The sequence below is a fragment of the Aptenodytes forsteri genome, unplaced genomic scaffold (assembly GCF_000699145.1).
Source record: "Aptenodytes forsteri isolate BGI_AS27 unplaced genomic scaffold, ASM69914v1 Scaffold321, whole genome shotgun sequence".
Taxonomy (NCBI): Eukaryota; Metazoa; Chordata; class Aves; order Sphenisciformes; family Spheniscidae; genus Aptenodytes; species Aptenodytes forsteri.
Window position 1 is genome coordinate 427,553 of NW_008795030.1, and position 16,274 is coordinate 443,826.

General features: G+C 50.4%; 1 protein-coding gene across 3 annotated transcripts in view; it reads right to left on the reverse strand.

Moving 5' to 3' along the window:
* Positions 1-964: 964 nt before the first annotated feature.
* PHACTR4 (phosphatase and actin regulator 4) overlaps positions 965-16,274 on the reverse strand; it is a 93,391-nt gene continuing 78,081 nt past the window's right edge. For 2 of the 3 annotated variants that reach the window (XM_019471266.1, XM_009276187.2), the window contains 12 exons: positions 15,575-15,751; positions 15,044-15,124; positions 11,732-11,896; positions 11,242-11,601; positions 7,199-7,811; positions 6,264-6,487; positions 5,650-5,800; positions 4,948-5,003; positions 3,999-4,060; positions 3,051-3,188; positions 2,289-2,365; positions 965-1,671 (listed from right to left, as the gene is read on the reverse strand). In XM_019471266.1, the coding sequence (XP_019326811.1) occupies positions 1,656-1,671; positions 2,289-2,365; positions 3,051-3,188; positions 3,999-4,060; positions 4,948-5,003; positions 5,650-5,800; positions 6,264-6,487; positions 7,199-7,811; positions 11,242-11,601; positions 11,732-11,896; positions 15,044-15,124; positions 15,575-15,751 (2,120 nt within the window). In that variant the 3' untranslated portion in view covers positions 965-1,655. The remainder of the gene's footprint in view (positions 1,672-2,288; positions 2,366-3,050; positions 3,189-3,998; positions 4,061-4,947; positions 5,004-5,649; positions 5,801-6,263; positions 6,488-7,198; positions 7,812-11,241; positions 11,602-11,731; positions 11,897-15,043; positions 15,125-15,574; positions 15,752-16,274) is intronic. The other variant, XM_009276190.2, reaches the window with a different exon arrangement.

Here is a 16,274-nt window from a genome sequence, read left to right on the forward strand (position 1 = left end):
TTAGCCACAGCTGGAGCCACGCACCGCCATCCTCTGAGCCCCCCAACCCTTCTTCCCCTGCCTGAGGCATTTAAAACACGACCACAAACACAGTTTAAAAAAAAAATCCTAAAATACTTTTATTCAATAATTAAAATCTGTTGATGAGGAGACTGATATACAATGCAATGATTTAGTCTACAGGCATACTGTACAGGGGGAAGCTGTGAGAGAAGATGCCCCCCCGCCATCTCCTAGGGGCAGGGCCATGCCATGGCCCCAGGGCGATGGCAGCCGGGGGTGCCGGGCCATGGCCCCAGGGCGATGGCAGCCGGGGGTGCCGGGCCATGGCCTGGGTGTTGGCACAGCACGGAGGCACAGGCAGCACAGCCAGGCCCACCCCGAGCAACAAAGGAGACGGGTCTGTGAACAAAGCAAGTCCTTCTCTCCATTCCCACACCCTCCTCGTCCCGCGATACTCCCTTCTTCACGTTAAGTGTCATCTCAACACATGGGTTAGGTTTTGTGCATGATACAGCAATGGCCAATACCAGATATTTAAAAAAAAAAACAACCCACACCCACATTCAGGAAGAACCAATATGAGATCATTCTCAGAAGAGAAAGAGTATCTTTTTAAGGTCACTTTTCAAACCTCTTCTTCCCCTCCCTTCCACCCACACAGTGAAATTATCAAGTTTCCAGTAGGTTTAGCTGTAAAAATGAGAAAAGGCAAGTTTCACCCTGATTTGGGAGAGTAAAAAACATCTGAGAGGAAGCCACAATAAAAAGAATTGACTACTCTCACAGCTTCCCCAAATTAAAAAGTTTTTAAAAGGCAACAGTCATTTCCTGGTTCTGTAATTTGTTAAACAAGCCTAGATCTCTCAAGACAAGATCGGTTAACATCACAGCAAGTGTGAGAGAGCAGGGAGGGAATGTTTTATACATTTGTGTTTTTTGTTTTTCTGTTGTGGTTTGTTTGTTGTGTTTTGTTTTTTTTTTTTTTACAAAAAGATGCAGCATATGTTAATATCTATACAATTCCCTTCCAGGACAACAAACCGTTGGTCAGTAGTGATTCAGGACATTAAGGACATGACAGAGACGCAAGCAAAACCAAAAAATTACGAGTCACATGTCAGTTGTCTGCCAGGTCAGCATCTGCACAGGGTTCTCTGTACACAGGTAATATACACGCGTGCTTCCTAGCACATCCACTCTGCATTCCTCAGCTTTCCAACACTAGAGCTGCCTTTTTTTTTTTCCCCCTTCCTCTTGGTAAGGAGGAGGAAACGAAGGAGTTGCACCCCAAAAGGAGTATGTACAGCTGAGAACTGGGCCTGTCCGGGCTGAGAAAGGGAGCTGGGGAACGAACCGTTCGTTCACATGTGCATGGTCTCCTGGCAAGGGATGCTGGCGCCAGAGCAGAGTCGTATCGCTGAGCCGCGCGAGGTATAGTGTTCAGTTCCAGCCCGATGGCACTTGAGACGTGTTTGTTCCAGTGAAATGCTACATTCAGACAGGATTCCCCTTCCCTGGCCGAAAGCCCTTTTCTGGATATGTTTTGAAGGCAAATTTTGGAAGAGCCGAGGTTCCACCCTCGCTGTATTGCCTAGGAGAGGGACGCAGAGAACTTCCAGTCCTCTCGGGTCTCTTGCTCCCTTCTTGGAAGATTATGGTCGATGGTACCTAAAAGCCAAGTGAAAAATCTGAGCGTCATCCTTGGAACTCAGGTTAAATGGTTAACGAGGCACTACAGATGGCCAAAAAGAGTAAACTGAATTGTCTCTGGACTCTCAGCCCTCAGTGAAGCTGTTAACATCAAACGATTTCTCCTCTGCCTTAGAAAGCTCTTGTGCTCTGCAAACACTCATCTTGGCCACACAGAGCAACTGTTGGGGGGGGAAAGAATCACGTGGGCCATGATCCACAGGTTACTTCACAGATAATTTCCGAGCTAACTACCAAGGTGTTCTGTGGCCGTGGCTTCTGCTGCACGTGGCTCTAGCCCCAGAAAAGCACACTCCAGCTGCAAGGTCGCACTGGTTTCAGATACACCTCAGACCAGCCACCGGTCGCTTTGAGTTTCCAGGATCGAAGCCCCAGTTTAAGGAAGAACAACCCACTTCATGACTGCTACTCCTCCAGTCACCCACCACCACCAAGGCAGAAAGGGACATTAAATCTGCAACTGTGGCACAGGTCATTTTTCTAAGGTTTTAACGTTTTGCCTCTCAGCACTACCCCTGCAGCGCAGCTCTCCCAACAAGACTGGAACTCTGAGCTGGCAACGTGTTCTCGCTCACCTCGTGAACTGCTTGCTGTCCTCGTGGACTTCCATTTCACAGCTCTTAAACTCATTCAGCTCCTTCCGGATGGCAGCCTACACAAAGAGGGAGAGATCTTTTTTATCTCCTGCTAAGGCACACATCTACTACCCTCTCTCCCTTCACAAGTGAGCTCAGACACGGCAAGAAGGTGCTGTACCTCCGACACCCCTGCTCAGGGCTGATCTGTACCACCTTTCAGTGGTGAAGAGTTAAGAGCAGTTTTGGATACGCAGTGCCGAGTCCCACGGGAGACTCGGACTGCAGCAGCCACCCCAGCTTTCGCAGTCCATTCGCGCTAGGCTGAGTTCAATCTGCCCCACCTCTTCCACGCTGAGGGCTGGGCAGTCCCCACAAGTGGCCGGGGAAGACAAGAACAAATTGCTTCCCTGCCAGCTTCTTGCCTAGGCCTGCCTCAGCCTGCAAGGAACAGCACTCCTCTGACCAACGCCCCGCACCTTGCATCCTCTTACATCACTCAGAAGCTGAGGCAGAGGCCACGCTGGCGTGCAGACCATGCCCACTTGGGCTCCACGTCACCGTGGAGGGGGCAGGAAGCAGGGCTGGGTACAGCACACGTGGGTGAAGGGACACTGGTGGCGCTCGGTGGGGTGGCGGAGGGCAGGATGAAGAGGTGAAGCAAAAGGAACAGAGCAAGTCTCCCTGGCTCAGGCCCTGTTGCATGGGACATCCCGCTCTAGCTCCCCTCCCCACGCCTGGGGACAGGGCACTCCCTGTTACCTTGTCAGCTGGTGTTAGCTTTGTCCATGGCTTATCCGCTCGCCGGTCATAGTCTTGAGCATCCGTTACTTCCACGTATTCGTTAAACCTCAGGATCTTCCTGGCCTGCAGCTCTGCCACTGTAGGCCTTTGGCTAAGCTGAACACCCGCAAGAACAAAGATAGTTTGTGCCTTGTCCACAAAAGCAGTTCAGGACTAAGCATCCCGAGCAAAACTAAAACCAGTTCCCTGACTGGGCCTGAACCACAGATACTACTAGGTCCTGCTCGCAGCCCGCAAGGGAACAGGCAAACACTCTTAGAAGGCAGTGTAGTCTCGTTTGGATCACGAAGCCAGGCTAGGGCAGAACCAAGGCCCCATTGCCAAGGAGAAGGAAGACACTGAGGGGTTTGGGAACAGCCATTACAAGGGGGTAAGCCCTGCGTGACACCCCTAAACCAAGCAAGCCCGTTCCCCGCTTCAGCAATAACAATGCTCACGTTTCACACCCACAGGCCCTTGGGAAGTTTTTCCCAGCCATGAGTTAACGACCACAAGTAACTCGGACAGAGCTGTTGCTCCGCTCAGCTTCTTCCACGCTGCTGTTACTTTAGAAATGGATTTTGGGGAGCCTGGGGTGAAAGTCGTGGCCACCGAAGCACTGTGTTAAAACAGTCAGGCCAGCACCAGCAAACCTTCCGAGTGCCAGGTGCCAAATTTAGTTCTCATCTAGCTTGTTATGCTCGATGCCAGCTCAGATCTATCACTGACAAACGTGGCTGCAGTGCCAACGGCTCACCGTTGGTGACAGTCCACGTTCCAAAGTCACTGCAGTCAGAGGGCACTGGGGACACTTACACAATAGCCCCGTGACTTCACCCACAGCAAGGTACCTACGATGTGCTCATAGCCACCACCATCCCCGACAGCTCTGCCAGATGGCGATCACAGCACGGAGGCCAGCAGTACCTTTCTGGTGAGCCTGCGTTTGATCTCTCGCTTCTCAGCTTGACGGTCAGCTTCATTTTTCGCTGCCAAGAGAAAAAAAGAAATACATTTTTCCCATAAGCATCACAGGCTTTGAAAAGTGCTTTCTGGACTTGAACAAAGGAGAGTATCGAGCTATATCAGATTATCTACATATCTGAAAGCTCATTGTGGCGTGTCTGCACTTATTACAGGCAGAGTCCAGCTCAATACCCTTAACTCACCGAGCACCCCCCTGACCCCCTGACGCAATACGGGCCTTTACACAGCACGAATGAGTCATTCTCTCCAGCCCTGGGTACGTTAAAGATTAATGGCCATATTGTCAAAATACATCCAAGCCACTTTGCAGACTGCTCCTCCCCAAAGCTATTATACTGATAGTTTAAAGAGAGTAACAGCACAGATAAATATTTTAAATGGAAACTTCCTGAACTGACATTTCCCTTTCCTCGAGATGTTTATTTAAAACTTTTGCAGAGCAAGGTATGGCCAAGAGAAACACCACCGACTGAGCAATGAACTGCTGCTTTTTGGATCATGCAATACAATGCTGTAATGTCTGGACCGCAAATAAAAGTCCAGCCCAAAGAAAAACACCTTTAACAGTCCTTGCTGTGTAACACCAGAGTCTTAACCAGTTCACGTACTTTTCCCTGAGGTGTCAGGCAGGGAACAGGTAACCTTTCTATAATATGATGCCTTGAACTGTATCGCTTGGTACCACTGCTAAGGTCTGATTTTATCCGGAGCCGGTTTTTGATGGTAACAAAGTACTGGGAAAAATCAGCAGAGCTGCTTTACTACAGCGATATAACCAAAGCGCAGTCCTCCATCACTACCTTTCAAGCAGATTCCAGGTACGCCTGGACTAAGATGTTAAAGGCAAACATATTTTATTACTTAGGACCACTAGAGAAGCATTACTGACGTTGAAGTATGTTCCTCTGCTCCAGTTCTTCCGCCGTCGGTCTCTGACTCAGTCGCCTAAAGGAAAGTGTGACAAGTGCGTCATGTTTTACCTGGTCATTCATCAGTAGGGGATGAAGAATACAACTGCTTGGTTTCAGTGCACTGGAAAGCCTCCTCGACACCCCTCATTCACCAGTGGAGACCGCTGCTGCCCTGTTTTGCACTCTCCTCCACTCAAACAGCTGTTCACCCACAGGGCACAGGTTTGGAAAGCGCTACGGCCTCTCAAAAGCTCAGAGGCAACTTTGCAGGGAACTCAAGGAGATGCAGAGCCTGGACTATCAACAGCCCCAGCTTAATCCACCGCCTAATGCATCAGCACTCAGCCTGCGTCTGTCTACGTCTTTATACACCACCCGTATCTTACAGCAGTAACATTTCTGTAGTCCTTGAGATTTTCCCCTCCCATTCCGTTTAACATCTGGAAACAGGGGCCTGTCAGAGGATATTGCTCAACTCCAGGAGGAACTTCCAACTTTTATAACCCAGGGCTAGGGGGGGAAGCAACACTTAGCCTACCAGCCCTGATGCAGCAGCAGTGCCCAAGCACCCATCATATTCCAGCACAGGCTGCTTAGACAAGGCAACAGCTTTGTCCAATCCCACCCCTCACACGCTGTGCCAACAGCTCAAACGTAACACCCTCCTCCATTCTTCGTACCTGATCAGCGTCGTCCCAATCTGGTGCCGAATTTCGTTCCACTCCTCCTTGCTCTTCCGAGGGAAGACAGTCTTCTCCTCCTGCGGCGTGGTTGTGTTCCCCAGCTTTATAGCTAGCGTGTCTTTCCTCTTCACTTTGTTAGCCAGCGTGCCTGCGGGGAGGAAGAGCAACGGGATGCGACTGAAGACTGCGGTGCCTGAGCACAGCGATATGAGCCACGTGCCCCTGGCAGTTGTGCTCTCCCCTGGAGCTTGCTTTCCAAGCTCTGCGCTACGGCTCCAGGGCTAGCCAGAGCTAGTCACTACAGCAACAGCCAGCATTTCTGCCTGACGCCCACATGCTCACCTAATGCTATCCCACCTGAAGGGGTGGGACAGCACAAGCTGTTGCAAGAGCCATCTGCAACTGGAGGGGGTGCATCTCAGCAGATGAGCATACAGGTTTGGCCGTAGAGCCTTTGAAAAAGTGAGGAAGAGGACATGCGGTACATCATGAAACCAAGAACCAGCTGCTTTGAAGCACTGTGTGAACTAGCTCTTTGATCCAGATCTCAATACAGCCAGGCATGAGTTCAGCAGGAAAAAAAAAAGCCAGCTGCAATGTCAAAGCCTTACTGTTATGGCTTTCATCTTCTTCCTCATCCTCGTCATCTTTGTACAGGATGGGCCCCTCCGAGTCAGAGTCGCTCATCCCTTCATCTCCTTCCTGCTCCTCTGGCAGGACCTGGGGTACCAGTTTTGGGATGACTGTGACAGATGGCACATCTCCAATATACACACGAGGGCCTGAATTCTGCTCCTCTTCCTGGTCATCTTCTTCCTCTTCCTCATCGTCTGGACTAACGAGAAGCACACTATTACATCTCTTAACACATGCCACAGGGGCTGGGGAACACCCCTGAGATCAACACCTTGTTAGCTCTCCTCAGCCCGTAGAAGGCAGGTCTGTGGGTAGCCCAGGAACCGGAGATGCAAGAGCCGCCCCACGATCCTGCACCGTCCCCTCTCTCCAAAGCACAGGGAGCTCTGGCAGAGGAAATGCCAGAGGCAGGTTCCTTGCAGAACCAAAGAGCCCTCTCACCCCCCTACTTTGGGCCTTACAGGTTCAACTCTGTTATAATACAAAACAGTCCTTTTCCCACTTCTGTTTTGCAAAATGAAAGGCTAAGGAAGGCCACAAATGGATGAAATCCAGGACCTTGTTTTGTCTTGGTGCAATTAAAGACAGGCCAGGCCTGGATTCCTGGCATCAGCCTGTGTTTGTAGTCTGGAACCCATTTCCCTTTGTGAGCAATAAAATCCCAGAACCAGGGTTAATTTCACGGGGAAGATGCACTGGCCCCCTAAGAGGCTGAAACACAGATTCAGCCAACAGGCAAAACGGTTTCTAGGCTGTTGCAAAAAACCAGCAAAGAAACCAGCCCTGCCCACAGCCCTCCTCACCATCACAGCCTCGCAGAAACAGGGAGTACGACACCAACACGCCAGAGCCCAGTGTGACCCACGCCACTGCTAGGCGTTTACTGCACACATGTACAGGAGGTACTCACACTTTCAGCATCTCGATGGTGACAGGCAGGGACCTCGTCCTGCCCAGCGTGCCGTTGTCTTCTCCAAAGCCATCGTTCTCGAAGAGCAACGAGTGAGCCCTGTGCGACCCCTCGGCAGGTGGGGTGACAGGCAAAGGACTGGCCAGAGCCTGCTGGATACGGATGTGCAATGGGATTTGGGGCAGGCGAGGCAGCACGTGAATTTCGCCAAACCCTTGCTCTGCCGTCCTCTTCGACACTTCCAAGGACCTCAACTCTTCAGGAGGAGGAGGAGGAGGAGGAGGAGGAGGAGGAGGAGGAGGAAGAGTCTCTTTGGGAAGGTCCAGGGAGCGCGGAGGGTCCAAGACAGGGGTGGAGGCAGGCAAGGGCATGCGCGGAGGCTCAGGGGGTATGTGCGTGGGCAGCGGCGGCGAAGGTGAGGGTGGCGGGTAGGCAGAGGTCATGTGCATCGGTATCAGTGCGGGGCGGTTAGCTGTCACTGTCCTGTCATTCGGGGGCTTGGACGTGATAGCTGCCTCTGACATGTTGTTAGGCAGGATGCCTCTCTTCGGTGGGAGAGGAGGGGAAGGCTTGGACAAGCCTGTACCACTGTTCATTGCTTGAGAAAGTTCAGCTGAAAATAAAAACCACAAAAGCCACTATATTTAACAGGGCATTTTCCAGATATCCTTCACCAGTGTGGAATAAGCACGGCAAAGCACTCAGAGCCTCGGACGAAGCAATCTCTGCTGCTTTTCTGCTAGAACACGGTGCCAGAAATAACCAGGTTGCAAGCCTCTAGTTTGTCCTTCCTGCAGCAAAGGTAAGGCTTGGGAGAGCTGCCAGAAACAAGCAGGCTGGGAGAGGTCTGTGCATCCTGCTGCTTTGGGGAGAGAGAGAAACAGCACCAGCCCTCAAGCGACAGCAGATGGAGCTCACCCAGATCAGCATGCTGCCTCAGCCAAGGCAGGCAGGTATGTAGGGCACTTTATGGCTATATTTACAGCATCAGTTTGCAAAGGAATCCGAGACATCCAGGACACCCCAGACTCCAGTTGTGTTAATGGCTCCCTCGCACATTAAAAAACTTTTTGGGAAGTCTCACTCAAAGGCAAAAGTCAGAACTGCAAGCAGCAATGTGCTCTCCCCCTTTCCAATCATCCGCCAGACCCAGCCCAAGAACACCGTGCTGCCAGCAGCTCCTGCCTGTTTCAGGATGAGGTTCTGCTCTACTCCCCCTGCACTCTGTTCCTGAAGCCCCATATAAGCTTCTCTGAAACTACAAAATAAATAGCAAAACTTCCAAAAAATAGCTAAGAGCCTTGAGTCTACACAGAGTTTGTCTGCTGCGTGATGGAGGAGAGAGGGAGAAATGGGGACCGGGTCATATGATGGAAAATGCCTGCCGCAGGCAACCTCAGGTTCCTAGAACGCCCTTTGGCTCCTAGGGAAGAAGCTGCACCAGCGAACACTGCTCTTGCTTTAGGAGTTTGCAGCCTTTAACATTCACGTATCAACGGCTTCTTGGGCTTGGAAAGATTTTGCCCACCTGCTTGAAGAGGATCAGATTTACTGCACATTTCACCTGGAGCGGGTGATGGTCACACAGCGGTGGCCCCAGCACGGAGCCGGGAGGAATCCGCAGTACCAGACACCACAAGAGGGTGCTGCAAGCAGGGAGTGTTTCACCGAGATAAGGCTGCATAACTGGAGAGAGGTGGGCGCATTTTTGGGATGTTTAGCATTTTCAGACTTTCCCCTTGTAGATTAAGGGCCAGATTGTGCAAAACACCGAGTGCCCTCAGCTCCCATCAACTTCACCCCAGAGGGATTCTAGTATCTCCTCAGCAGCGCTCAAAGCCTGGCAGGACCAGGCTTGAGTCACCTTTGGGCAATCATAGACAGATTTTGAAAGGGACCAAGTAGCTGGCAGAAGGGAGAGGAGACAGAAAAGGGCTGGGTGCCGCTCAGAGCATCCTCCCGAGCCAGCCCGTCTCCCTTCAGTGCGATAAACCCAGTGCAACGACTGGCACCACCTCTTGTGACGTGCCACCGTGGTCAGAACCGGTGCTCTAGCACAGGCTACGGTAACTGTGGCTCCTGAAACCTGTCAGTGGCACCAAGCACCAGGGCTGCCGCCAAGCTCCCGGCCAGCGGGACAGCACCGTTTGCCCTGCTTGCTTTTTCAAGCTGATGCCGATTAAATTCCCACTCCCCAAAAGTGTTTCCTGAGCCTTATTTTCAGCTACTGCATCAGACACCAGAACTGCTCAGAGAATGAACATAAGGGAGCATCTTCACGAGGGAACAAAGGGGCGATTGGCACATTAACAGTCCTCCCCTGCCTTAGGGGGGCACACATATGCCCGAGTCAGAGCACGCATCAAAGACCTGTGGAGAGAGCTCATGAAGCCAATTCCACTGCTGCTGTTTATCCACAGCAACAAAACAAGGCTCGCGCGGCAATGACTGCACGTGTGCCGCAGTTACAGCTCCGTAGTGCCGGATGCACAGCCCTGCAGAGAGCTGCAAAGCCTCTCTCTACATCTGCATTCTCATCCAGGAGACAAAAGAGGGGCTGGCTGCTCTCCTCTCCTCCACACCCCTGCAGCCGCAGGTGCACCGAGCCCAGCCCTGTATTGTTGGGGAGAGAGGCAGGCTGGGTCTGAACATATGTTTGATAGACCGCTGTCTCCAGCCACATTTTTTGTTCCACAAGTACCTCCTGCAATTAGCGCTGGGGCATTTCAAATGCCATCTGTGATGTGTGCAAGCAGCTTAAAGAAAACAAGAAAGTATTTCATCGAGTGCTCAGGCATGGTCAGACTAATCAAGCTGGTCTGGCATACAGGAGTGTTTAACACCATATCAAGGTCGCTTGCAAAACCTGCTAGAGCAAGGAGAAGCCCCAAGCAGAACAGAGTGATGCAGTTCGTGCTGAAAGCAGTGGCCCAGGCTCCTTCAGCTGGTAACTTGCACATCGTCTAAGCTTCTACCGCTGCCTCCCAAACCACACGTGGGTAATGCCTCCAGTTTTTGTGATAACAGTGCAGACCTGTCTGATTGATCTTCCCAGGAACCTCCCTCCCGATCTATACCAGCCTCTGCTAATCCAATCCAAAGATTAGCAGGTGGTCTGTGAAATATGAACAGGCCGGCCATCGACTGGATGGAAGTTGTCTCATTTACTCCAGCGGTGATGCATCTAAAATTAGACCTCTAAAATTCCTAAAGAGAGCAGGGACTTATTCAGCTTTAAGAAAGTCTCCCCAGATCTTCCGCTTAGAAAAGTGACAGAGATGAAGACATTTAATTCTGTAAGTGGGAAGATTCAGCTCAAATTACAGTTGAGCTGATTTATCCATGGGACAAGACTTAAGGACAAGATTAATATGGCAATACCCTAGCCACAGACCTTAGAGAAGGTGCCCGAGTATAACCAGGGAAGTCTGAATTACCCCTGCCAGCTCCTGGTCTCTCTGCACTAAGTGGAAACCACATGGCCCAGCGGCAACAGCCATAACAGACATTTTTTGGTGTGATGTGGATTTTTTTGGTTTTGCTTTTTGCAAAGACCAGCTGAAAGCATCAATTCTCACTGACCATAGTCTCGCAAAGCAAAAAATCTCATACACCATCCACCAATCCCAGCTGTCCACAGCTGAATCCCAGCCCTCAGCGAAGCATCGACGTCCGAGGACACTGTCTTACAGCTGACAGAGAAACGCCTTCCCCTCTCCTTGCACCACTCCCACTCCTGCCAAAAGCAGACAGGGATTCCCTCCTGCAGGTAGCTGCTGGGAGCACGCACGTCTGACAGATCGGATGGCTCATGGCAGAAGTCTCCAGTAATTACGTTGTTCTCAGCACACGTGCGCCCTGGCTAAACACTGGCAGATCTTCTGAGTCCAAACTGGACTGTATTCAGGAAAGACGGTCAGACATTCATGATACAACATTTGCTACATCATACTAAAAACATTCCCTGACGAAGGGAAGAGACTCTCAGAGCAAGGGCTCCAGAACATCCCAGGGTACAAACACCAGCTTACGAAGGCACTTACCTATTACTGAGTTGCTATTTCTGTTGACAGGTTTGGGAGGAGGGACGGGAGGCTGTTTGGCAGGAGCTGTGCTGGTTGTACTCGTGGGAGCAGTAGTGTTGGCGCTGGCAAGAGCAGGCGGCAGAGTCCTGGGGGCTGGGGAAGGGCCAGCTGTGGAATTGACTGTCTTTGCCGCAACAGGGGCTGTGGTGGAGGGTGCAGTTTTTGCAGTGCTGCTGGCAGGCGTTGGATCCCTCGCCTGCGCTTCGTTTGCTTCCTGGGAAGTGGAGGGAGGTCTTTTTGGAGGAAGCAGAGGCTGTCTGGGAACATACGGCTCCTGAGGTGGTTCCAGCTCGGGCCCAGAGTGGCTGCTGGATGAGCCTGCAAAGTGAGACAGCTCGGTTTAAGAGCCGGGAGGGCCCAGAGCAGGGTGGGAAGAATCAGATGAGAATTCAAAACTGGTCCTGGGAGAATCTGAAGCAACCGATTTTGTACACATCTGGTTTCTTACCCTGCCTTTTCTTTGGTTCCTCAGCTGGAACAGGCTTCCTAAGGCTGGATGGCTTTGTGGCCTCTTCCTCCTGGCTGGCCAGGTTACAAACCCCGGGACCACCGATTGGGACTGTGTGGCCATTCTTCAGTGCAGGTGGGTTCAGCTTGTCTGGTTCTTCACCATCTGCAAAGGGACGGGAGGGGAGAGAAGCAAACAGAAAACACTCAGAAAGCACGAGACGGAGGAGACGTGGCTTACTGAACTGCCATCGATCCGCACCAACTTCTCTCTGGCTTCTGAAACAGCCTTCAGTCTACCTTCTGCAGAGGAGAGCACAGCAACACCAACTAGCTGAAGCTGAGAGCCCTTGATTTCATTATCAGCAAGCAAAGCAGTACAGCACTGTATCCCATCAAGTGTTTTTCTTCTTCAGCAGCCTCTTTATCTACCACCTTGTTTAGAAAGAATGCTACCGCATTTAAGACTAGTATGCCCAATGCTGTGCTACAGCCCAAGGAAGTTGCAACCGCAGTTAAAAACCTCCAGCAGCTTCTGTATCTACCCGCCATTACAGAGCAGTCACAAATTCTCTGCTGCACTACAAAATCCAACACTAGCCAAGTAATCTACTGGACATGCAATAATAGATTTTGATAAAATCTTAGAATCAGTTGAAGCACCTCTATTTTCCTTCTGTTTCTACCCTGAATTCGGCACAAAAATCACTGCCCTGCCCAAAACATCCCACAGCAAAGCACACTTCCTCGCTTTTTTACCTTTGTTTTAATCAGATGTAATGATCCATCTCCGGAATCTGATGTAGTTCATCTTGACTACTTCTGCTTTTACAGAGGGAGTTTCCCAAATGTTAGAAGCAAGACCTCTTTTGGAAAGAAAACCATCCTTTTTTCAGCCCATGCTTTTGAGAGCACTTAAAGCCCTAGTCACAATGAGGAAATACTAAACCATTCTCTGCCTCTGTAATTGCCCTGACGGGACAAACTCTTCGTAATATTATTCCCAAAAATCAGACTTAGCATCTGCTCTAATGGGGCACTGCCCATTTTGACTGCTTTCCAACTCAAGAAAACTTGAATAGATACATCACCAATTTGATGAAAAATCCTTAGCATTTTCAGGCTACCATCTCTCAAACAATTGCAGCGTATGGCATCATGGGCCCCCCCGGTGTCAGACCCCAGCATGCTCTGTTGCTCTGATTTTTGATGATTTATTCCACCGTCCTCTTCACCTCTCCTCTACCCCCCAAGGTATTATCTCTCCTTCCCTAACCTGGTGTTATTCAGAAGCTGAAAGCAAAGATGCCAAGAAGCCAAAAGCTCCCCGGGCTTTCTTTTCTGCAAAAAATCGCCTTGGTTCCTAAGAGGAGGTGGAAGACCGCGCTGCTTCACTTGCTTAGCTGCCCTTCCCTGAAACGCAGGAAGTACAGACAGCAACAAGAGGGATTTTCCTCCCCAGCCAGGGCTGAAACTCAAGAGATGAGCCGGAGCTTTTTACAGCAGCAATTGCCTCTGGCTAGCCGAAGTTTTCAGCAAGGGAGACGGGAACGGTATGATCTAGCTTTCCTTTCCATTCAAACCTTGCGTGCCCTTCTCTGTCAGGGAGCTGTAGCATGTGCGGAACGCTCCTGATAGGAGTGAGGTGGTGTGAGAGGGCTGACTTCAGTTCCAGTGACCTCCTTCAAGGTCAAGACAGTCCAACTGTGAGCCCAGCACAACCTGCTGACCGCCAGCCCAGAGAGCAGCAGGGCCTCCTCTCCCAGCCGCACCGGGTTTGAAAGCCTCCACTATACCTCTTCCCTACCTCCTCGCTCACTCGTGTCAAAGGGTTTCCAGCACTTTCTCCCCTAAGAACTTGCCTAAGAAAATTAACTGACCTTATAAGAGCAGGTTTTAAAATTGCAAGCAAATACAATAACCTACCACCGCCGTCTTATGACTGCCCAAGTGTCTTAAACTCATAGAAGGGATTAAGATAATGCGCTTTCTAATCTAACCCTCCTGACAATACTGACTGCTCTCCCTCATACCTTGGGTTTGCACTTTGTCCAGATTATAGCCATCTTCTGTTTCTTAAGTCAGATCAGATGACTCAAAGCAGAAAATAATTCCATCTCTTAGCCACGCTTCTGTTACACCCATATTACAGTTTGGAAGATCCTCCTCTGTCATCTCTAGTTGGAAGTTTGTTACCCAAAGCCTTTGATCTCTCTTCCACAGTTTCATCCTGTGACCTCATACACTTTTGTACCCCAGTGAACTCTTCCTCCAGCCCAGCATTTACACCCTCAGGTAGTTGTAGATGGCTTTCATTACAGTGTAGCTGCAAACAACCATGTTAAGACTTTTCCTCTCAGTTCTGCTTTCAGCAGTTTGGTCTGAAAACCACTTTTTCACCTCTGCTTTTCCACTTTGCATCTTTCTTAGAAGACCCCTGAAATTTGCATTAGGTTAAGGCTGCCTCTGCAGTATGCCTTTCGAGGTACGATTACACATCGCTCTAAGCCAAAGACCACACTGCCGCCCAGGCAGGTGGGTTGCTCTCCCACCACATGTTCCTGCCCCCCTCCCCTTGTACCCGCATCACCCAGCACGCAGCCAGGTGACTAGATGGTGAACTGATCTGCCTGAAAAGTTATTTTAGCAGGATGGCCCCAATTCAAGAGACATCAGGGATGACAGAAAAGGGGATAAGACTTCTTTGACAGCAGGGCAAGCTTCAATAAGCTTAGCCGTGACTAACTGTCACACCATACCATGAAGCGTCTCGTCTATAACTCTTTGAGGAAATGCCCCTACCCAGGCAGCTCAAAAGTCATCAATTGGTTTCTTTTTCCAAGCTTAAGGCCTTCGAACCTGAGCTCCGAGGTCAGCGGCTCTCCCGCAGTGGTTAGAGTGCAGTCTGGAGCGTGATCAGAACAAGCCGGAGATGGTGAGAGCAAGTGTGATGGGGAAGCTTAGCAGGACAAGACAAGGCAGCTGGAGCGGGACACGTACGGGAGGGACAGGATAGGAAGTGACACACAGAACACCCCTTCCCTCCCCGCTGGCAGCAGACAGGAAGATGCCCAAGACAGGCATCACGCTTTCTTAGTAATATCTTCCTAACTGAACAGGCTGCCTTCCTTGCCAGGTGCAAAAGTCAGACGAGAGAGCATATTGAAAAGGGCAAGACAGACGGGAACCACATTAGCAAAGAGCCCTTAAATTTGTCTCCCAAGAAAAAATGGCTGCAAGGGTGAGGTTTTGCCAGAGGAAGATCAGCTACACAGAACACAAGACAGGAGGAGAAGTTCATTTGCAGACTCACCCTGCTCAGGGTCTTCCAACAGAACCCCTCTTTTTACCAGCTCCTCTCTTGGCTTTCGCATAGAAATCTTTCGTTCTAAAACTGATATTAAATTGGAAAAAAAGCACTCAGAAAACAGGGTAAGCTAGAAGTTCAAGAAGATACTTTTTTAAAGGGATCCTCTGGAAAGGAAATAAAAGGGCTTCAAATTTCACTGGTTTTGCATGGATTAAGAGGAGGGAGGAGGGACTGCACGTTCAGGCCTGCACTTCACACTAGATTGGTGATCGTGGAGCAAACCCTCCCTCCTCCTCACAGCTGCTTGGGGAGGTTCCTTGCAAGAAAGGAATTTGTTTGTCTGAAACTACTGCTCCATGGCAAGGTGTTTCTGGAGAGATTGCAGGTGCCAGCCCGACACCAAAGTCACATTTTGGTTCTTGTGTGTGTGTCAGCACTCAGGCTTGTGACAACAAGCCCTTCTCACTAGCCAGATGGCTAATGGCAGGTTTCCCAAGCGGAGGAAGGGACTCCCACCCACCCCGATTACTCTACCTTCCGATGTCTCCTTAAATTTGTCACTGCTCTTCTTTTTCCTCCACTTCCAGGGTTTGAAGATCTTGCCAAAGCTTGAGAACTTGCTTTTCCTCTTTGTAGGAGGTGTGGTGTCACCCGATTCCAGAACATCTACCCCCATGCCGGCATCAGTTGGGGGGTGATCCACCTCCTCGGCTGCACAGAAAAGAATAAAGAAGTTACCTTTGTGCTGCAGATAACAGCTGCCATCTCCCACCAGCCTGCCCCTTGCACACTGGGAAACACACTGGGAAACGGTGGCGCACATTCATGCAAAGAAGGTAGCAAGACTCCATGCCTTCAGGTAACCCGTCAGCATTTCACATTAGCTTGGGGAGGCAAGAGTGGGGTTTCCAATGTTAACAGTGCAAAGGGTAACTGATAAGAGGCTTCCTAATGAAACAAGGATTAGTTTAAATTTGCAGTGTCACAGCTTCGCCCAAGGAACCCAAATCACTTTGCTGCAGTTTCTCATCTTCAGTTGGAAGCAACTGGTGCTAGACACAAGTAATTACATGAACGCAAATACCTTCCAGACTGCAGAGCCGAGTTTCATGTCTACACACACTGAAATTACCAGACCCATTACCACAGCTGTATGTGCTAGAACTTAGCCTCTCTGATTTTTCCCTCTATAAATAAGGCCAGCAACACCGGCCAAGAGCAACAACTACACAGG